The following is a 22012-nucleotide window of genomic DNA, read 5'->3' on the forward strand; positions in this document are numbered from 1 at the left end:
AACAGTTATTGATGCAACTTAGATGGAGACAAGCCAAACGTTGCATAACTATTACCAATTTATGAGCTAACTAGTGCTGCAGGTTTAATATTTTAAGGGAAGAATTTTGTTTACGTAGTAAACAAAATTCAACTGTTAAAAATATAGCCAGGTTTGTTTATGTGGTTAAATATAAGCTTGCACTTTAAGGCCAAGCTTGACTTTTGACCCAAATACATATTTTAAACAACAATTAAGTATTTTGTCTATAGTAGTTCATCAATGTCAGATGTAAAGCGTACTTGTGACTCTGCAGGTTGGCTTTTCTACTTATTTGTTCCTGCTTTTCTTCATTGCTTATTGCTTAGCTGGTTGTTGCTCTGCGCACTCATTCTTTGTGGACCATTCATCGCTTTCAGCCATTTTCACTTCTGAGATTTGGTAAAGTCTGCAACTACTTGTATTGGTTTCATTTCTGAGGGTTGGTAAGGTCTGTACTTATTTGTATTGACTTCACTTCTGAGAGTTGGTAAGGTCTGTGACTGTTGGTTTTTGTTACACTTTTGAGAGTTTTAAGGTCTGTAATTACTTATATTGGTTTCACTTCTGAGAGTTGGTAAGGTCTATAAGTACTTATATTGGTTTCACTTTTGAGGGTTGGTAAGGTATGTAATTACTTGTATTGGTTTCACTTCTGAGAGTTAGTAAGGTCTGTAATTACTTGTATTGGTTTCACGTCTGAGAATTGGTAAAGTCTGTGACTGTTGATATTGGTTACACTTCTGAGGGTTGGTAAGGTCTGTAATTACTTGTATTGGTTTCACGTCTGAGAGTTAGTAGGTCTGTAATTACTTATACTGGTTTCACTTCTGGGAGTTGGTAAGGTCTGTAATTACTTGTATTGGTTTCACTTCTGAGAGTTGGTAAGGTTTGTAATTACTCACATTGGTTTCACTTCTGAGAATTGGTAAAGTCTGTGACTGTTGGTATTGGTTACAGTTCTGAGGGTTGGTAAGATCTGTAATTACTTGTATTGGTTTCACTTCTGAGAGTTGGTAAGGTTTGTAATTACTTACATTGGTTTCACTTCTGAGAATTGGTAAAGTCTGTGACTGTTGGTATTGGTTACACTTTTGATGGTTAGTAAGGTCTGTAATTACTTGTATTGGCTTCACTTCTGAGAGTTGGTAAGGTCTGTAATTACTTATATTGGTTTCACTTCTGAGAATTGGTAAAGTCTGTGACTGTTGGTATTGGTTACACTTCTGATGGTTAGTAAGGTCTGTAATTACTTGTATTGGTTTCACTTCTGAGAGTTGGTAAGGTTTGTAATTACTTACATTGGTTTCACTTCTGAGAATTGGTAAAGTCTGTGACTGTTGGTATTGGTTACACTTTTGATGGTTAGTAAGGTCTGTAATTACTTGTATTGGCTTCACTTCTGAGAGTTGGTAAGGTCTGTAATTACTTATATTGGTTTCACTTCTGAGAATTGGTAAAGTCTGTGACTGTTGGTATTGGTTACACTTCTGAGGGTTAGTAAGGTCTGTAATTACTTGTATTGGCTTCACTTCTGAGAGTTGGTAAGGTCTGTAATTACTTGTATTGGCTTCACTTTTATGAGTTGGCAAGGTCTGTGCTTATCAATCTTTGCTTGTTTCCATAGATTTTTCCCTTTTTGAACGCAACTCTCGATTCAACTAGTTTGTTTAAAGTGTCAGCACCTACAGTTATTAGTAAAACATTTACTCCATATTTAGAGTTTCGTGTACCTTAGAAGTCTTAACTACGTGTATATTCCTTAGTAAGCTGATTAGTTCAGTATTAAATGCATCACTCCTGGATCACGAGCTGTTTTATTATCAAAAGCATATTTAGCGCCGTCAAGGTTTAATTGCAATTGGTCGTTTGTTAGGGCTTTAGTCAACGCACTCTGTTGCCATAACTACAAGGCTTTGAATCTCAAATCAATGATCCTTGAATGGGCAGTTCAACTGTTATAAATATAGCCAGGTTTGTTTATGTGGTTAAATATAAGCTTGCACTTTAAGGCCAAGCTTGACTTTTGACCCCAATACATATCTTGGTACATGGTACCAGTTGGCTGACACCTGTTCCAGTACTCGAGGAGAAAAGATTACGGTGAGTATAGGCTTGTATGTTGAGTAGCCCAAAGAGGCATTTTACATGTTGCGGGTTGAACCAGCCATCACATCAATTAAATACGTTCAGTGGTAAGCAATCTTGATTTTTTATTTATATTTGAAACAAAACATTTTTTGGTCTGGCTTTTTGCTAAAAATGTATATTTATTTAGTTTCTTACCAACTTGCAACACTGAATATTTTTTATAGATTAGGACTTTTAAGTGCAACATGACATATTTATTATTACCTTTTAAAGCAATGCATACATTTTCTTTAAAACACTTAGCAATATATTGTGTTGTTTGTAACACTTAGCAATATATTGAGTTGTTTGTAACACTTAGCAATATATTGTATTGTTTGTAACACTTAACAATATATAGTATTGTTTGTAACACTTAGCAATATATTGTATTGTTTGTAACACTTAACAATATATAGCATTGTTTGTAATACCTAGCAATATATTGTATTGTTTGTAGCACTTAGCAATATATTGTGTTGTTTGTAACACTTAGCAATATATTGTGTTGTTTGTAACACGTAGCAATATATTGTGTTGTTTGTAACACTTAGCAATATATTGTATTGTTTGTAGCACTTAGCAATATATTGTGTTGTTTGTAATATCTAGCAACATATTTTGTTGTTTGTAGCACTTATTAATACATTTGAAGCACTAAATTGTTTTTATCTTGTTCCACTCTATAACAAATTTAAATCTATTTGCTTCATATTTTTGGAAACTAAAATTGCATCAACGATTATATGATTAAATTTAATCAACAGTATTCACTACCAGTGTCTCAGTATCAGTGTATCATTCTGTGCAGTCTATTATATCTGAATTTGTGTTATATTGCTACAGTTGATCTCCTACTCCATCTCATCACACTGAAGATACTCTAATTTAAAGCATGACTACACAACCTCCAAAGAGACTTGCCAATCGACTGCATCACTGTCTTGAGTATGTGTCACAAGTCATTGTGTGGAGATATATATATATATATATATATATATATCTCCACACAATATATATATATATATATATATATAGATATATATCTATATATATATATATATATATATATCTATATATATATAGATATATATATATATATATATATTGTGTTGTTTGTATGTAACACTTGGCAATGTATTGTGTCTATTCTGTATACATATATATATATGCATTCTTTTTGTATTTTGTTGCTTGTAACACTTAGCGATATTTTGTGTTTATTATATATATATATATATATATATATATATATATATATATATTAGAATATACTAGTTCAAGAAAATAGTTGCACATATCTTTGCAGCTACTGGAAGTTTCATGACTTCTTCTGTCAATCCTCAGGCTAATACTAAGGTCTTCTGTCTATCCTCAGGCTAATACTAAGGCCTGAGGATTGACTAAAAAGTCATAAAACTGCCAATAGCTGCAAAGATATGCGCAACTATTTTTCATGATTAGTTGCTCCAATTTTTTGTAGAGCTCTTTTATTTTAGTATTACTTTACTGTATTAATTGATAATATAGTAAAACCCTAGTTGTATAGTTATATATTGGAGCATATATATTTTACATAGGCAAGTTGAAAGTTGTATGGGTGTTGAAGTGTTGATAGTTTTATATCGATGGGCTGATACTTTTCTGTGTTGTTATCTTTAGATGTTGATATTTTCCTGTGTAGATATATTCATGTGTTGATATGTCTATATGCCAATATGTCTATCTTTGTTCATATCTGTAGGTAAAGACTGTTATTAATATATCATGTTGTTACCTTGTCTAGGAACATTTGGTTAGATTTCACCAGATGTAAGACAAAATATTCAGAGATAGATGTTGGGGTTGGGTTGCCTGACTACCCTCCCTCTGAACACATTCAGAGAGCCCTGGCCGATGTGGCAATGGAGGGCAATACATATCTACAGTACACAAGAGATCAGGGCCATCCCAGGTAATTTATTATTCTGCCCCTAATGGGTCCACTTGCAAATTGGCCAAAAGTTTTCTTTGGTTTTCCAGGCCATTTCACATGATTTGCCACATACGTTTGTACAACCTCACTGATTGGTGCTTACTAAACCAGTAAAAACTTTTAAAATGCATTTTATTTATAATCATGAAGGAGCTGTTCCAGTTTTAACTGTAACATTGTTATGCGACAGAAGTGACAAAGTGCATCATCGAAAAATGCCCATTATTACCTAGCAGTTGTAGGTCTGTATACATCTCACGATTCCTTAGGCATATTATTACAGTTTTTTGTGTTAACCTTCGTTCACTCTTTTTTTTCAATACTTACCCTGTTGACTGTATAATATTAGGTAAATATACATGTATAAGAACTTGTGCAATTATCATTTACGTACCACTATTTACACCATGATTATTATGTACTGTATAATTAACTACTTAGACACACACATTTAATTTTTACTATTGGGGTAAAACAACTCCCTGGTGTGTTGTTTGTAGACTGGTCAAGGCGATAGCTGCATTACATGGACCTCTACTAGGCAGAGATATTGACCCGATGTCTGAAATAATAGTAACCCATGGAGCCTATGAGAGTCTCGTGACTGCTTTCCTCAGTTTGGTCAGTTTCCTTTCATCAGATTCAGTCTCTTTGTAGCCTGTATACATCTCTCTTTTTTGTGGCTGTATTAGGGCTAGTGTATACATATAATATGTTGCAGGTGAATCCTGGAGATGAGGTGATTCTAATAGAGCCATTCTTTGATGCTTACAAGTCTATGACTAAATTGGCTGAGGGGACCCCTGTGTACGTCCCTCTGAGGCCATCTGTTGAGTCTCCTACTAGCAGTGCGGACTGGGTGCTTGACCCCCAAGAGTTAGAAAATAAGTTTAGCGCTAACACAAAACTTCTGATGCTGAATAACCCAAACAACCCTATTGGAAAGGTACGTCTGCTCCAGAGTTGTAAATAAAAGTTTGGTGCATACCAGTGACTACATAATATGAAGACCTGCCTTCCCCTTTTCTCTCTGAGAGATTAATGCTGAATATACCGATTAAAAATGCAAGTATCAAGTTGCCAGCATTATTTAAACAAAACAGCATATAAAATTATTCCTAGCTGAATGTCAACCTCAATTGTGTGTCTATTATAAAGGTGTTCAAGAGAGAAGAATTGGAGATGCTGGCAACCCTCTGTATAAAGCATGATGTCATATGCATCAGCGATGAGGTATATGAGTGGCTGGTGTATCCTGGTGCCGAACATGTCAGAATCGCCACCCTTCCTGGTAACAGCTGGTTACAATAGTAGTAGCTGCTTAGCTAGTAATTGGCACAGATCCAAAGTATGCATTTGCTAACACTATGGCTACTTTATGGATTATCTAGTTGTTTGCACTGATCCAAAACTGATCCAAAACTGATCCAAAGATTTTGAATATTGTTCTAAATACAAGTACATGTATTTAATTATATAGGTATGTGGGAGAGGACAATTACTATCTCTTCAGCAAGCAAGTCATTCAGTGTGACAGGTTGGAGAGTTGGTTGGTCTATAGGACCTAAAGAATTAATAGATTGCCAAATGATTTCACACCAGAATGGGGACGCTACCTGTGCCACCCCTGTCCAGGAGGCCATTGCTCGATGTATGGAAATTGAGCTTGCAAAGATCAACCAGCCTTGCTGTCATTTCACTCAACAAAGGACAGCTCTTCTGTCAAAGCGAAATCTCTTGATTGAGATGGCAAGAAATGCTGGTTTTAAAGTCTGTGTTCCCGAAGCAGGTTACTTTCTTCTTGTTGACTGGACAGCCTTTGCCACACGAGAAATGATTGATGACGGAACAAATATAGCCTCAGATTTCCAGTTCGCTATTTGGCTGTTAAAAAACCATAAAATTGCCACAATTCCACCATCTGCCTTTTGCGAAGAAAGTAAAGACACCATGAGCAACTACGTTCGACTCTGTTACTTCAAAACTGATGAGCTTCTCAACAAAATAGAAACTTACTTTGCTTCTCTGAACCCTCTGAAAGACTGCTAACGTTGTTCATTTCACCAAACAGAGCAACAATCGGTGGCACACATCAATTCACATTCATGCGAGTGTCTTAAAACTTGTTACTTGGTATATATTTTATAAAAACTTTCTAACTTTAACCTTTTCTTCTTCTTACTACTCACTGGTTTTTCCTAATAAGCTATGTTATAGTTACTGGTTCAAACTTTATTCTTTTTAATAAAACAATTTAACAATCCTCTCTGGTATTCATAAATTACTGCTTCCTGACAGATGTTGTCATGAAATCATTCTGTGACATGTCAAGACGGGTTAAGTTTTTATTGCAAAAAAATTAGTAACATAGAAGTGACTCTCTCCCGAAAATCCCTTATGCAGCAGAGATGCGCAACTTTAGATAATCTAAAGCAGCTTGAATTGAACGAACTTCTGGTTATAAAACTATTTGTCTACTACCAACTATCTACTACCAACTATCTACTACTAACTATCTACTACCAACTATCTACTACTATCTACTATCAACTATCTACTACCAACTATCTACTACAAACTATCTACTACCAACTATCTACTACTAACTATCTACTATCAACTATCTACTACTAACTATCTACTACAACTATCTACTACTAACTATCTACTAGTAACTATCTACTACAAACTATCTACTACCAACTATCTACTACAAACTATCTACTAGTAACTATCTACTACCAACTATCTACTACCAACTATCTACTACTATCTACTACCAACTATCTACTACTATCTACTACAAACTATCTACTACCAACTATCTACTACAAACTATCTACTACCAACTATCTACTACTATGTACTACCGACTATCTACTACCGACTATCTACTACCGATTATCTACTACCGACTATCTACTACCGACTATCTACTACCGACTATCTACTACTTACTATCTACTACCAACTCGGGCAAAAAGGTTGAGTTATTAATTTTAATTTACTGCTGACTAGGCAATGTAGTACCAGTCTCTACTCTGTACCTATATTATTTCAGATCTTCGACATTCCAAATACTTCTTACTGACATAGTATGGTTCAAGTGCTTACTCCGGACAAGCATGAGCATGAGCATATGTGTGTGTGCATACGTGTGAGCAGGTGTGCACATGTGCATGCATGCGTGCAGGTGTGTGCAGGTGTGTGTATTAGTCCACGTAAATGCTATGCATGCTCACATTTTTTGCCCGATCCCATTCAAATTTCACACGCATATACTCCACATCTCTTCCATCAGGTCACTGAGAATATACGGTTCCAAAACTTTATCCGGTTCTCGAGAATCTGCCTCTCAAGCACCCACTTATGTTTAAACACCTATTAGCAGGCTATCTGATTGAAGGTGAAAAGAATCTCGCGCATCACCAGACGCTTGTTAACGCTGAGTGCGTTGTTAGCTATTACGCTTTAAATTTATGACCTTTAAGATTCAGTCTGAACACATATCTTGGTATGATCAAAATATGCATCGACTTATAAAACCAAAAATTCCCCTGTCATACAGCCCACGACCAAAGTGGTAATGGAAAATAGACAGGGTACTGCTGGTTGTTGAAAAAGTAATTGTCAGCAGGAATTGACAGAGTATAGTGTAAATGAGAGTTGGTCGAGATGACATAAAATAAATTTGAGGGTGCAAGACTCCAAACAGGTGCAACTAACAATTAACTTTGGAGGTAAAGTTGGGTTGAAACCAGGTATATGAGTAATTGGTTAATTGTTGATATTACAGTTGTATTTGGTAGTGTAATATAAATAGATATATAAAGGTTAAAAAGTTCTATTTTAGAAGTGTAAGTATAGAAAGATGTTAGGAATGTTGTAAATGGAAAGTATATGGAGAATGTAAAGTTGTATATAAAGTAATAAAAATGGAATAATGGTTTATGATATAGAACAATGTTGTAAATAGATTTATATATAGACCCCATATAAGTATATGTAAAGTGTTTTGTATACGAACTAATAACAAAGTAAATATATAATAATAAAAATATAGAAAAGGAGTCATATAAAGTGTTTAGAAAAAGTTCATATAGAAAATAATAGAAATAATTTTGTTAAATAAGTGCAGTGTTCTGTTAAAGGTTGCGCAGTCTAGTCTCCTCTCCTCTCTGTTACGTTGTAGGATTTGGTCATTGATAGCTAATCGAGTGATGCGCTCCCTAACGAAGTTGTTAACAAGTAAGTCGTTAATGTTTCGAAATCGAGAGAGAGAAGAGTATAGTTCATATTGGAAAAAGTTCGTTTCCTGTTACAACGGTAAAATATTGTGAGTTGCTATTAGTATAAGTTAGTGATTCGGCAACATTACTTATTGGATATTAAATGACTAAAAAAACAAAAGTTTTTATTTGTGCATAAAGGTTATAATGCATGTAAAACTTCAGGTCATTCCATGGTTTGTTGACCTGCATAAGAATAAACCAAAAGCTAATAGAAACAGGTAAAGGAATAAAATAATGCATAAACTTGCTTCTGCTTTACCCTAGGACACTTATGTATTCGCGGCATCTAACTTTCGCGTTTTCGCGGCAACAGCCTCTCGCGAAAATTTCATGAGCGAAACTAAACTATCATAACGAACGAGCGAAAACGCGAAATTAAATGGCTTTCTTCATTGATATTCACAATAAAATCGTCATATTAGAAATGCAGGGAATTTTTGTGTGTGGTTGGCTCATTGGGCAAGTTTTGCTAAACTCATTATAGCTAATACACCGACTGAGCAGCTTGGCAAAACAAATTAAGATAATAAATTTTTTTTGGAAAAGCCTAGACAAATGAAGAAGATGATGATATTAGTTTAGTCATTGAATTTGTAACTGATGAGGATGACAGTCTGGTAGGAAAAGTCATAAAATTGAATAATAATTATTGTGGTGATGAATTTTATTACCAACCAAAAGCAATAACAACCCGGTGCCATGGCCACCGGCACCGCGTGCTATAAATACTTGAATTCTAATATTGGTACCAATCAGTAACTGCGGCTTTGACGTCATTGATAGTCTAGGAAACAAATGGCAGCAAGCGATCAAATTACATTATTGATCTAGCCTACACATTTCTACCTGCGGTTCACAAATACAAACTACCGTACTTTTTGGACAATTAGCAGCTACTTTTTTCTGATGATTTGAGCTATGCGGCTTATAGGTAGGCCTACAAGGGTGCGGCTAATCACTGTGGCTTATTCTGTGACTTTTTCTTTCACCGCTAGGGCGCACTAACGGGAATCTCCAATTAGTGCACTTTTAGCTGTGAAAGAAAATACGAAACAATGCCTCACGGTACTGTCCCGTTAGGCACTAAGTTAAAACGCGTCGGATAATACGAAACTGTGCCGTTCTGCACTGTTCCGTTTTAAATGGCGTTAAAAAGCACAGTAAAATAAAGCACATGTAGCTTATATAGAGGTGCAGTTTATAGTCCAAACAGTACGGTAGTCCCAAATTGAAAAATATTTCGTACCAGCGAACTGGACCTGAGTAATCTAATGTTTGTTCCACTGCATTTATTTTCACATCACTATATTTTCGCACTCATCAGAGCTGCGAAATTAAGTTCCAGCGAAATTTTACTCTGTATGCTACTCACGAAACTAAATACTAGCAAAATATAAGTGTCCTAGGGTAGTTTTTATTTTATAGTATTACTCTAGCAGTTTAGTTTACTGTGAGCGGTTATCAGGTGTAATAACTATACATATAGTTATTACACCTATACTTATAACTATACCATATGAAACACCAGTAGGTGGTCAGCTGGTGCAATTGTTAGTGTGTTGTTCAACCATGCTGAGAGTCCACAGTTTTATTCTTGTATAAAACGATCGCTTTTCTCAACCTTCAGCCATGGCTTTAGATGGACGGACAGACGGATACAACTATTACTTTAGAGAAGATTCTATAAAATACTATAATAAAATTGATAATTTGCATAGTAAATAACAAATGATCAACTTATGGTTATTCATTTAATTTACTAGCAGACAATAAACGTAGTAATATTGGGCAAAGGTAGGCAATTACAAGTGTAAACTGGAACACGTGTTTTGCTGGTGACAATTATTACTTAGCGCAGCCTACTAGGCAGTAATTCTAACAAAATGTTTGAGGTGTTGGTTTATTAACCAAATGCGGCTGGCTACGTGTTAGTATTATGAAGTGTGAAGTGAAGTGTTACAAGGCTATGCTCAAACATAGAAGATTAGGGAGTAGCTCAGACGAAAGGCTTGGCCTCTTGTGTTCCAGGTGGGTTTGATAATCTGAAAGCAGCTTACAGCTGCAAAAGAAGGAGACTAGAAGAATTTTAGACAACTACTGAAAGTAAGTCCTGAACTCAAATATAAAAATGAAAACAGCAAAGATCTTGGTGCTAAAAAATATTATACTGGCGAAGAGAAAGAAAAATGCAGAGCTTAGGAGAAAAAAAAAGCAAGAGAGTTACAGATATTTTATAGAGTTGTGTAGGAAGGGAGTTATGGAGTTTTCTAGAGATAGAGTTATAGAGTTGTCTAGAGAGAGATTTATAGTGTTGTCTAGAGATAGAGTTATAGTGTTGTCAAGAGAAGGGTTATAAAGTTGTTTAGAGAGGTAGAGGGTATAAGCAGATAGCTACATGCGCAATAGCTATACCAGTGGTGAGATAACACCGAATTCAAGCTTATCAACATTTGTTACAGTGGTGAGACAAATCTTCTACTCAAAGCTGCAAATCATAGCAAAAATCAACCAGCGCTCATATCCCCTTGGCTAAATATATAGATAAAAGCTGTGCAACTTTTAGAAAAAAGGGCTGACAACTACAGTATGAAGCTGTCAAATATTTCATATCCCTTGAAAAGCTTACTAATCATTAATACATTGAAAACAATGTGGTTGTCTTCGAAAGAGCTTAGAAGTTTTGATGCAAAGGTTAGTCGATAGAAATAAAAGTCATTTTACATATCTCAAAAACGTGGCTCTTAACTGTATCAAACTCGAATCTTTCAAGTTACTTTGAAAACATTACCAAATGAGATGACAATGCATCAGTTTGTTATCTATTTCTGCCCAATTATTGTGTTATCATTTTTATTATTGTTGGATTAACAATTTATGGTTCCAATTTTATATTCTATAACCTATATATATATTCTATAACAGCCTCATTAGATATCAACTCAGAAGATGAGAGACTGCCATCATAACCAGCTGCAAATAGTAGAAATGAACAAACGTAATATTAGAAACATATTATTATTAATGATTTATTTTTGTTATCTTTCAGCCTGGTTAGAGCTTTTTTAAATGTTCATAAATTAATCATCAAGAGCATTACTCTAATATATGTCATCACAATCATCTCCAAACACAACGCATGCTGTTAAGATATTCAACATGTAATAACTGAGTTTATTCTACGAGATCTATCTCTATATACATGTACATCAAATTCATAGTAGCACTAATACTACACAGGTTAGCTTCTGTTCCTAATATAAACAATGTGGTTACTAAGTCTCAGATAAGTGATTACAATTGAGGTCAAAAACCTGGCTAGCTTAGAGAGACAAGGTCAGAGTTCACTTACAATTAGTTTTAGCCGGCAGCTGCTGACTGCCGCTGAGACAGTCTGTAAGCCTGACTTATTATGCTTCAAATGGTAGGTTACTCAGTTCTTTTTAGAAGCTTCTTATAAACTTACCAACTTATTCTTACGAAAGTTTGTTTCTCCTGCTTAGTTGCTTGGCATATGTATTTAGTTTCGAGACAGGTTGACTCGAAAGCAGATCTGCATAGATATGTATATATTACTTTATTGGCAATAAAGTAATATATAGCTTCTTGAAGATGAGTTTGCACAAAATCTTAGTAGATATTATTAGAAAGTATTGGTATTTTTTTATCATATGTGATCTTTTTGGTGTTTGAGGTGATCTGACTGCCAGGATGTTTCAAGATTAAAATCAACAAAACTTGATTGAGTTGAAATGGTTCAGATCAAGCGAAATTGCGATTACGATGTCTATAGTTCCAAGTGACTGACAGACTAGAGAAGTGTAACGCTGCTACTTGATTGTAATAGCCAATATCAACTGTAGCAACGATAGCTACTAGTGATGTCATTTCACACATACTTTTCGTCTGAGTGTTTTAACCTCGTTCAAGTTTGACGATTTTAATCTTGAAGCATCCCGGCAGTCAGATCACCTCAAGCATCAAAAACAATCGCAAATGATAAAACATGACAATACCTTCTGATAAATTTGACTAAAATTTTGCGATTATTTTTAACTGCTGGACTATAATTGGAAGCGACAATAACAGTATGAGTTGCTCCTTAAACAGACTTCTTGAAGAAGTAATCTTACCTTTTTAGATTTTGATGTCAATCTATGTTCAGTTTCGGACCGCCACCGAAACTTTCGGTAGCGTTTTTAAGGTAGACGATTTGAAAATCACTACCGTTTTAAGAAATGTCGCCAATCGTACAAATGATATAATTGTGTAATGGCAATTTATCTCACACTTGATAATTTTCAGAGTGACTGATACTGGAACTAAATCACACGGGGCCTTTTAGTTTTATTACAAGCTCATTTCATAGCCTTCCACTCCTGCACACGCGCACGGGGCGCATACATTCATTCATGAAATGAATGTATCTAATTTTCACTAACATAAAACAGTTTCTTTTTCAAGTTAAACACAATAATGAATAATAACAAAAGGGTACAAGTTCTTTTACATAACACATGTAAAAATATTACGATGCATCACAACTCATCTATATGCGTTATTGAGTCCTCAGGTGATTTTTGGAAATCATGAAGCTACTTGACAAGGAAGAAAGAACCATATTGGTATCTCACTTAAAGAGTATTTGTGATGCAACTTGTTCTTGTATAACTGAGCGAGTGGTTTGTACCAATCTGACTTGCTCCTGAAGGAGACATGTAGAAAAGGTGTGGCAGTTGTGTGTACCCTGTATAGTATGTGACACGGATTGAAGACTTTTTGCATCATTTCACTTATCCTCTGATATTGGCTGAGTTTATAAGACTTCCTAAATGTTGTCATTCCACCCTTATAATAAAGTAAAGGAAAAAAGTGTTGGTTTCTAGGAGAGTGTAAATGTGTCATATAGAAGTGTGCAAAAAAGCTCATACAAAACAATTTAAAGGCCAATATAAAGCACATTATGTTATGTCTCAATTTTTATCCGTCAATCAACTCTACTGTATTCAATTGTCTTACTGTAACTGTTGTGTCTACCATCTTTAGTTTTTATCCTGGTCAAAGAGATCAATACTTTGTCGATTTATTGTATATTGGTAATATTAAAGGTTTAATTTTCACCGTTTCTTCAGTACAATCACTTTCATTGTAACAACATTGCTGCATAAAACTTTGGCTTTTATTTTTATTGTACCATAATTTACACAGTTTAATCTCCTGCTATTCGATCATTACCTTCAATAAATAATCATAATAAATTAATAATCACAATAAATAATAATAAATTAGATATCTTACTATTAGCAATACAGAATCTACTGCTACGTATTTAGCTTGTGATGACTTGTTTGATAGTGTCCAATTATGTTGATGAGTTCTTTTTGTCAAATGTGAGACTGTAAGGATATCATGGTATGCCCGCAGGTTGGAGCTGTGAGGGAGGGAAGTAGGGAATCTTCACCTTCTGCAGATATGACAACTCCTAAGAGACTAGCTAATCGATATCAACAATGCCTGGAGTATGTTTGATATAGCTGTTTGTAATAAATTATATCATACTCACAAACTGCCACTAACAAGCTAACTCTATGCTTTGATGTCTATGTTTTAAATAACTAGTTTATTAACTGTGTTACAAATATTGTTTTAGGCCTAAGGTGTCACAAGTAGTGAGTCGGTGTGTTTTAAGAAACTACACTGAAAAGAAAATATTGAAAAAAATGCTATTTTTGCTAAAAACTAAACAATAAGTCAATTATCGCATTAATCTTAGCTAAAAAGCATTTTTGTTTAACAGCTGTAAAGTTGATGTTGAATTTTTTGCAAATTTTATTGGTTTTTATAAAAAGTTTATAGAAGCACTGATATTTGTGTATCACATTGCCAACCATCTTGTGTGTCTAAGTGATGCTGAATCTATGTCACTATGTATCTAAATACTTGTAAGCCTGCGAAGATGGGTGTCAATGTGTCGGTGTATCAAATCATGTCATATGCATCAGTATATGACATCATGCTTTGATACAAACGTGAGGCATATGAGTGGCAGGTTAATCTTGGCGCTGAACATCTCAAAATCGCCACTCTTTTTAGTAGTAGCTAGTTACAAGAGTAATAGTTGGTTAGCTAGTAATTGGCACTGATCCAAAACGTATTTGTCTTCCGCTAATACACATAGGCAGGTAATCGATGGATTACCTAGTTGTTGGCACTGATCAAAAAAGTATATTATTTTAGGTTAACACATGACAGAAGTAGTTACTCTATTGAGTTACAGAGTTGTTATCCAGTGTATTTATGTGGATTTGCTGTTGTAGAAACATGTGGCTAGACATCTGCGAAATCAAAGCCAAGTATTCCGAAGTAGATGTTGGTGTTGGGCTGCCTGACTACCCTCCCTCAGAGTACATCCAAAGAACTCTGTCTGATGTTGCATTGGAGGGCAATGAATATCTTCAGTACACGAGAGATCAAGGACATTTACGGTACGTTCTAAAGTCGGCTACATATATGATCAACATTTCGTTCAGTTTTATTCTAAGACTGTAAGACACGAATAATAATTAGGTTGTGTTTGTGTACCATTTGGTGTTGTAACAGTCTGCATCGCAGGGGCCCATAGTTTTAGTGTGACTAAAACTAAGTTGTTATTTTTGCTCCAGCATATTTGAATGATTATTTATTAGCTGCAAACATGTTTGAAGTATGATTCTCTATAGTCTACTGCTTAAAAACTTGTTTCTTACTTGTATGTACTAGTCAAATAAGCAAGTTATGGGTTGGTAAAGGTTTTATCAAAATATGATATTGTAACTGAGACTCATCTAATGATGACGAATCCAATCTTTAGACCTGTTTCTGACAATAAAGCCTTAGCTCCTGCTGTCTATTTATCATGAGTTGACAACCTGAACAATAGTGTCTTATGCGCTGAGACTACCGGCCACTACCTGCACTAAGGTGTCCCCCACTTCCTGTTTACTATTGTTCATGTTAGACCGTTTAAAGCCTTAGCTCCTACGATATATTCATCATAAGTGGCTTATACGCTGATTCTAGATATGCTAAGGTGTTTCCCACTTCCTTTGAATGAACTTTGTGAACATTGAATGAACTTTGTGTGCGACTTCTATACACAAAATTGTAGTTGATTTTATCAAGACAAACCAATATCGTTCTATCATTTGTGATTGTTTTTTTATGTTTGAAGTGGTCTGGCTGCCAGGATGTTTTATGATTAAAATCAACAAAACTTGAATGCGATTAATGCGCTCAGATCAAGCAAAAATACATTTATGACATCAGTAGTTGCAAAGAAACTGACAAACCAAAAATGTGTCACGCTGCAACTTCGACGCAATAGCCGATATCAACTATATATCACACCGATAACAACTAGCGACATCATTTCACATGTCTTTTTCTTCTGAGTATTTTAACCACAATCAAGTTTTGTAGGTTTTAATCTTGAGACATCCTGGCTGCCAGATGGGCTCAAACATAAAAAATAATCACAGATGGTTGAAAAATACCAGTTTCTTATAAAATCTATTAAAATCTTCTGTAGGTTCAGCTTTATTGTAATAATAGCAGCTTCATGGTTTTAAAAGCTATCTCGTTGTGCTTTCTGAAAGCGTTCTGCTTTTTGTTACAATAGCTTTTTCATAATACCTTATCTTTGTTCACAACTGTCAAGATGAACACAGCCAATAAACTGAATGTTCAAAGTATCTGAACAACAATCTTTAAATGCTTCTTTAGCTAACTTGGTAGACGTTGCTATTTTTCAACAGATATAATAATAAAGAGTTGAGATGATATATGTATTGAGTAAAATCATCAGTTAAATGAAAATAAGACAACTCCGTGTTGTGTTGTTTATAGACTTGTTAAGGCAATAGCCGCATTACATGGACCTCTATTGGGCAGAGATATTGACCCGATGACTGAAGTAATAGTAACTCATGGAGCCTATGAGAGTCTTCACACAGCATTCCTCAGTCTGGTTAGTCTTAAAATTGCTAATTTAGGTTCATCTGTTGAACCAGTGATGCAGGGAGTTTTCTTCTCCACGTTGTAATATTATGGAGTTCCTAGTGCGGCAACTATTATAATCAGGCCAGCTTTCAAATCAGCAACCTCATTTTTAAATTGTATATAAAACTACAGCATGAACTATAATGATCATGACGTGCCCATATCTTTACTGATATGGCTTTTATCATCGGATACCTTGCCATATATGTTACAAGATGAATGCCCAGTGTTGCGCAGGTAATACAAAAGAGATTTTGCATAAAAAATTTATTTTCAATCACCATATACAGTACTTACTATTCTAACTTTTAAATGAAGGTATTTATTTATTTCTGTATATGTCCGGCCATTGCGTAATTCAAATATTCAAAAGCTCAAAGCAAGCTCAAGCTGAAAAAGAATGTTGAAAAATATTTTGTATTTCTTATGCTACGCAGTGGCTCAAGGTTTAAAACAGCTTATATAAACATTGGCATGTAATGTAGTGGCCATTGGCATGTAATGTAGTGGCCATTGGCATGTAATGTACTAGTGGTCATTAGCATGTTATGTAGTGGCCATTGGCATGTAATGTAGTGGACATTGGCATGTAATTTAGTGGCCATTGGCATGTAATGTAGTAGCCATTGGCATGTAATTTAGTGGCCATTGGCATGTAATGTAGGGGCCATTGGCATGTAATTTAGTGGCCATTGGCATGTAAAGTAGTGGCCATTTGCATGTAATGTAGTGGCCATTGGCATGAAATGTAGTTGCCATTGGCATGTAATGTAGTGGCCATTGGCATGTAATGTAGTGGCCATTGGCTAAGTTTCTTTACTTAACAAAGTTAAGTAGCTTAGGCTAGTATTTTAATAAAGCTCATCTTTTTAATCTTTACTACAATAAGAAACCGTGTCTGCCCGAAATCACAGAAATCGAACCTGTACCTTCTGGTGCACAGATGTGAAGTCAAACACACTATCACTAAACCATGCAGTTGCCTTGCAGCACTTTAGAACAATTATGTATGTAGTCATTGCACGTCCTAATCTCTCACGGTTTTCTGAACTGCAAGCGTGCAAGCGCACGTGTTTTTACCAAGCACTATTAATTGGACATACGATTGACAGACAGACACTTGATTTCATATATACAGATACATTTAAAATTAGGTTATGATGTGGTGATGACTATTTACAGGTAAATCCAGGAGATGAAGTCATTCTAATAGAGCCATTCTTTGATGTCTACAAGTCTATGACTAAATTGGTTGAGGGGACCCCTGTGTACGTCCCTCTGAGGCCATCTGTTGAGTCTCCTACTAGCAGTGCGGACTGGGCGCTTGACCCCCAAGAGTTGGAGAGTAAGTTTAGTGCTAAGACTAAACTTCTGATCCTGAACAACCCAAACAACCCTATTGGAAAGGTACGTCTGCTCCAGAGTTGTAAGTAAAAGGCTGGCGAATACCAGTAACTACCTAATATGAAGACCTGCCTTCGACTTTTCCCTCTGAGAGATTCATGCTGAATATAAAGATTAAAAATGCAAGTATCAAGTTGCCAGCATTATTTAAACAAAACAGCATATAAAATTATTCCTAGCTGATTGTCAACCTCAGTTGTGTGTCTATTATAAAGGTGTTCAAGAGAGAAGAGTTGGAGGTGCTGGCAGCTCTCTGTATAAAGCATGATGTCATATGCATAAGCGATGAGGTGTATGAGTGGCTGGTGTATCCTGGCGCCGAACATGTCAGAATCGCCACCCTTCCTGGTAATAACTGGTTATAATAATAGGGGTTGGTTAATTAGTAGTTGGCATTGCCGCAAACTATGTGTGTTTCGCTAACAATATAGCTACTTTATGGATTATCTAATTGTTGGCGCTGATTCAAAAAGTGTGTGTCTTTTGCCAACACATATACCCCAAAACCTCTATTTAAACTCGATGCTGCGCTATTTATCACCTGTCGTGTAGTGTCATTTTGTCCTGTAGTGGTGTTTAAGTACAAGTAGTGTTCAAACAAAGGATGATGCTGTATTCTTCGACTAGCTCTCGGACTTTTAGGAAGTTAAATTTAACCCTTTCACGAGTGAAGCAATGCTAATATTGCCTATACGGTATTTTACACTCTCCTTCAAGCGAATCGACATTAATGCTGTCGGCCTCAGCATTTTTTCTAAACTTTTTTTCATATACGTCGACGCATCAGACTGTGTTGAGTAAGGAAGAATTTAGCATTTCAACGACGTAGCTTTTACAGTTTTAAATCCAAAAACGTAAAGATTTAGTTTTAAAATGTACACAACGTTTTAAACTTTTTAAGCTGTTTTTAACGTTTATTAGAATACGCCATAATAGTGGCTGCTGTTCCTGAAGAATATTTTCATCGACCATCATAACATTTCAAAGTCTTCAGGGGAGATTGTAAACAGCATTATGGACGAATAGGAAAACAATGGATATGATCTTAGTGACTTTGAATCAGAGTATTGTTCCGATGATTGTGATGATCGATCTTCTCAGGTACACTGTCATTGAAATCATGGCAATCACTGCAACAACAACAACAAAAATTAATTTTTATTGATATAGCTGAGTCATAGTTAGTACCTTTTTGTGGACACAGTCTAAACTCCCGATCACTTCCTATTGTGGGTTCGTAAAGATCAAAAAATGGCAAAATAGCGGGCAAATAGAGGTGACGTTCAATTAAAAGGTGGCATTGTATTTTTTAACCTTTATTTTATAGTGGCCTTGTATTAGAGGTGGCATTCAAATAGAGGTGGCGTTCAACTAGAGGATTCACGGTATTTGATTTTTATAAAATAGAATAATATTAAGTGAAGTATACAAAAATGCATATACATGTACTTTGCTTATATATTTTAGAAACCAATATACCTAACACTATTATTATCTAATCTACATGTGATAACCATTTACTATACTGGTAAGAAAATAGAAAGGTCACAAATGAAGTGCTTTATTTCAATAAAAACATGAGTAGACAATTGCTAGATATCGCTTTAGTATATTGGATATATTTTCTTTGCCTGATTATGTATATTAACCACTCAATAGCCTTCATATTGGTTGGCTGTTTTTGTAGGGATGTGGGAGAGGACAATTACCATATCCTCAGCTAGTAAGTCATTCAGTGTGACAGGGTGGAGAGTTGGCTGGTCTGTTGGACCTAAGGATTTAATAGATTGCCAAATGATTGCTCACCAGAATGGGGACGCCACCTGCGGCACCCCTGTCCAAGAGGCGATAGCTAGGTGTATAGAACTGGAATTGTCAAGAATTGACCAGCCTGACTGCCACTTCACTCAGCAAAGAGATGATCTTCTTGCTAAACGAGACCGTCTGGTCGAGATGGCGAGGGAAGTAGGTTTTAAAGTCTGTGTTCCTGAAGGCAGCTATTTCCTCATGGTTGACTGGACAGCATTTGCTACTAAAGAAATGATTGATAATGGAACAGACGCAACTTCAGATTTTCAGTTTGCTATTTGGCTTTTAAAAAATCATCATATTGCAACGATTCCACCTTCGGCTTTCTGTGAGGAGAACAAGCACCTTGTTGGTAATTACGTTCGGCTCTGCTGCTTCAAGACTGATGAGCTTCTCAACAAAATTAAAACCTACTTTGCTTCTCTGAAACCTCTGGAAGACGTTTAGCAATTTTCATTATTTTAAGGATTGGTTTTCTTTAGGCTATGTTTGCTTCAAGTTCTCACAACCTTGTAAAAACTGTTGGAAAAAGAATTTGAACGGCTTCAAATCACAAAGTTTGCTTCTTTTGACCAATTAGCATCAACTTGTCAATCATTTTTTATATATCCTCATAGTTGGAACAGGGTAGGGCTGACCAATAGGATATGGAGGACTGGTATTCCAATTTTCACCTGCATGAATCTTAAGCTAATAAATGTTATAATTAGATCTACAGCACTTTGTTGCTGGCTCTGTAAGTTTTTTAAATTGTTGACTTATTGGTTAAATATAAAGAGTTGCTTACTCGTGCTAAATCCCTGACGAAGAGTTGTGTCTTACAGTAATAAGGGTTTACCCTTCCACTATCACTAGACTTTACAAACATTAATGTGTTTTATGCAAGAAGGCCTTATTCACTGATAAGTTGAGACTTTACACAACTTACAAAAGCGTTTAATCATTCTGTTACTTGCATTACCCTTACAGAGATATTTTACAAAAAAACTCGGTATTCATCTAACAATGAACATGTTTGTTGCTAAGTAACCAATTGCATGCTTCAGGAGAGAATGCTTAGTGTTGGTGTGAATTAATGCCCGTTAAACTGTTATGGTAACTTTTCGATCTTTTGGTTAGGTACATGATTTTAGACAATTTCACCCCTCATCCTAATACTTCCTAGTACCAGAAAGTATACGAACAGTTTCATACAAGGAAGATTGACTTGTATACACCAGAGCTAAAGCTATACCCCATTCAGAATGATAGCTACCTAATTGTGTGCATATCGAATCGATTCATTTAGTACTAAATGTGCTGTTATCATAATCTTCTTTTAGTTTATGATGATTTTCAGAAAGGGAGGTGAGCCTTTCAGTTACCAAATAATCGTAATAACAAAATGCTTCTGTTAAAAAATTGATTTTTGAATTTATGACAATGGCATCGTACACCAGCGTTTAGAATATGGTAAAAGAGTACTGGCACTTTTTTCTATCTATATTGATATTGAAACTGCTTGACTTCTCCTTCTATTCACCTGTTCTATCTATTCAATATATTCACCTGTTCAATCTATGTAATCTATTCATCTGTTCAATCTATGTAATCTATTCACCTGTTCAATCTAATCACTTTTTAAATCTATTCTTCGCCTGTTTGATTATTTATTCTATAGAGTTGTGCACTCGAGTAACTCTATAGATTAAATAAAACAGTCTCCATACCCTGGAGTGTAATTAGATAATCAGATTTTAATCTCTGACTCCTCGTACTGAACTTGTTTTGCTCTAAAAATTGTGGGTTTCTTATTTAGGATGAAACCAGCAAATGCCGGTTGGTCGGTATCGGCAAACGCTACTCGATATGGCTGATATCGCTGATTTGGCCAGTGCGGCTGGTTCGGCAGATATTACGGATTCCAAAATATAAGTCATACCATTTGCTGAACATGATTAACAAATAGGAAGCCCAATTAAAGGATATGACTATAAGATATCACTAACTGAAATCTTAAACAGTAGTTATAAAGATTTGCCAAACCAAAAACAGGTGTTAGTTGCATAAATATATATAAAACCAGCTGTGCTACCCGCGGTGCCCGGGTAATAAAAGTCTTTGGTCAGAAAATTGATTTGAATTTCACACATAACAAAATTTGCCATTCTAACTTTCAAATTGTATATCATGAAAAAGTTTGAATGGATAGCTTCTGAGAATGTCGGAGCTCTTTCCATAAACGTCCACGTAAGAAAAATTGGCCTTGACCCCATATATAGTAATTGGACCTTACGAAAAAAATTTTTAGCAGAGGCATTGTAACGTGTCGGCATAATGCTAAAATAATAGCTATAGCTAAACGATGAAA

General features: G+C 35.4%; 2 protein-coding genes across 5 annotated transcripts; both read left to right on the forward strand.

Moving 5' to 3' along the window:
* Nucleotides 1-450: 450 nt before the first annotated feature.
* LOC137388835 (kynurenine--oxoglutarate transaminase 3-like) lies at nt 451-6386 on the forward strand. 4 transcript variants are annotated; one of them, XM_068075296.1, is made up of 8 exons: nt 455-469; nt 2100-2213; nt 2995-3096; nt 3935-4102; nt 4624-4744; nt 4845-5069; nt 5282-5414; nt 5604-6386. In XM_068075296.1, the coding sequence occupies exons 3-8, from the start codon at nt 3044-3046 to the stop codon at nt 6170-6172; spliced, it is 1269 nt and encodes a 422-aa protein (XP_067931397.1). In that variant the 5' UTR covers nt 455-469; nt 2100-2213; nt 2995-3043; the 3' UTR covers nt 6173-6386. The 4 variants fall into 4 exon arrangements, with proteins under 4 accessions (XP_067931399.1, XP_067931397.1, XP_067931396.1 ...); XM_068075298.1 differs by lacking the exon at nt 2100-2213 and having other exon boundaries at nt 451-469; XM_068075295.1 differs by lacking the exon at nt 455-469 and having other exon boundaries at nt 2031-2213.
* Nucleotides 6387-11759: 5373 nt separating this feature from the next.
* Nucleotides 11760-20371, forward strand: LOC137388834 (kynurenine aminotransferase-like). The gene is made up of 7 exons (XM_068075294.1): nt 11760-11836; nt 13837-13931; nt 14730-14897; nt 16297-16417; nt 17632-17856; nt 18069-18201; nt 19541-20371. The coding sequence occupies exons 1-7, from the start codon at nt 11825-11827 to the stop codon at nt 20107-20109; spliced, it is 1323 nt and encodes a 440-aa protein (XP_067931395.1). The 5' UTR covers nt 11760-11824; the 3' UTR covers nt 20110-20371.
* Nucleotides 20372-22012: the final 1641 nt, after the last annotated feature.

This window comes from Watersipora subatra, chromosome 2, assembly GCF_963576615.1.
Source record: "Watersipora subatra chromosome 2, tzWatSuba1.1, whole genome shotgun sequence".
In the NCBI taxonomy this organism is placed as follows: domain Eukaryota; kingdom Metazoa; phylum Bryozoa; class Gymnolaemata; order Cheilostomatida; family Watersiporidae; genus Watersipora; species Watersipora subatra.

What these genes read in the sequence shown, in the direction of transcription:
- LOC137388835 (XM_068075298.1), top strand. Translation starts at nt 3,044, where the DNA reads ATGACTACACAACCTCCAAAGAGACTTGCCAATCGACTGCATCACTGT. An exon ending in AGAGATCAGGGCCATCCCAG is followed by an intron (nt 4,103 to 4,623) that starts GTAATTTATTAT and finishes TGTTGTTTGTAG; the next exon opens with ACTGGTCAAGGCGATAGCTG. An exon ending in CAAACAACCCTATTGGAAAG is followed by an intron (nt 5,070 to 5,281) that starts GTACGTCTGCTC and finishes TCTATTATAAAG; the next exon opens with GTGTTCAAGAGAGAAGAATT.
- LOC137388834 (XM_068075294.1), top strand. An exon ending in AGAGATCAAGGACATTTACG is followed by an intron (nt 14,898 to 16,296) that starts GTACGTTCTAAA and finishes TGTTGTTTATAG; the next exon opens with ACTTGTTAAGGCAATAGCCG. An exon ending in CAGAATCGCCACCCTTCCTG is followed by an intron (nt 18,202 to 19,540) that starts GTAATAACTGGT and finishes CTGTTTTTGTAG; the next exon opens with GGATGTGGGAGAGGACAATT.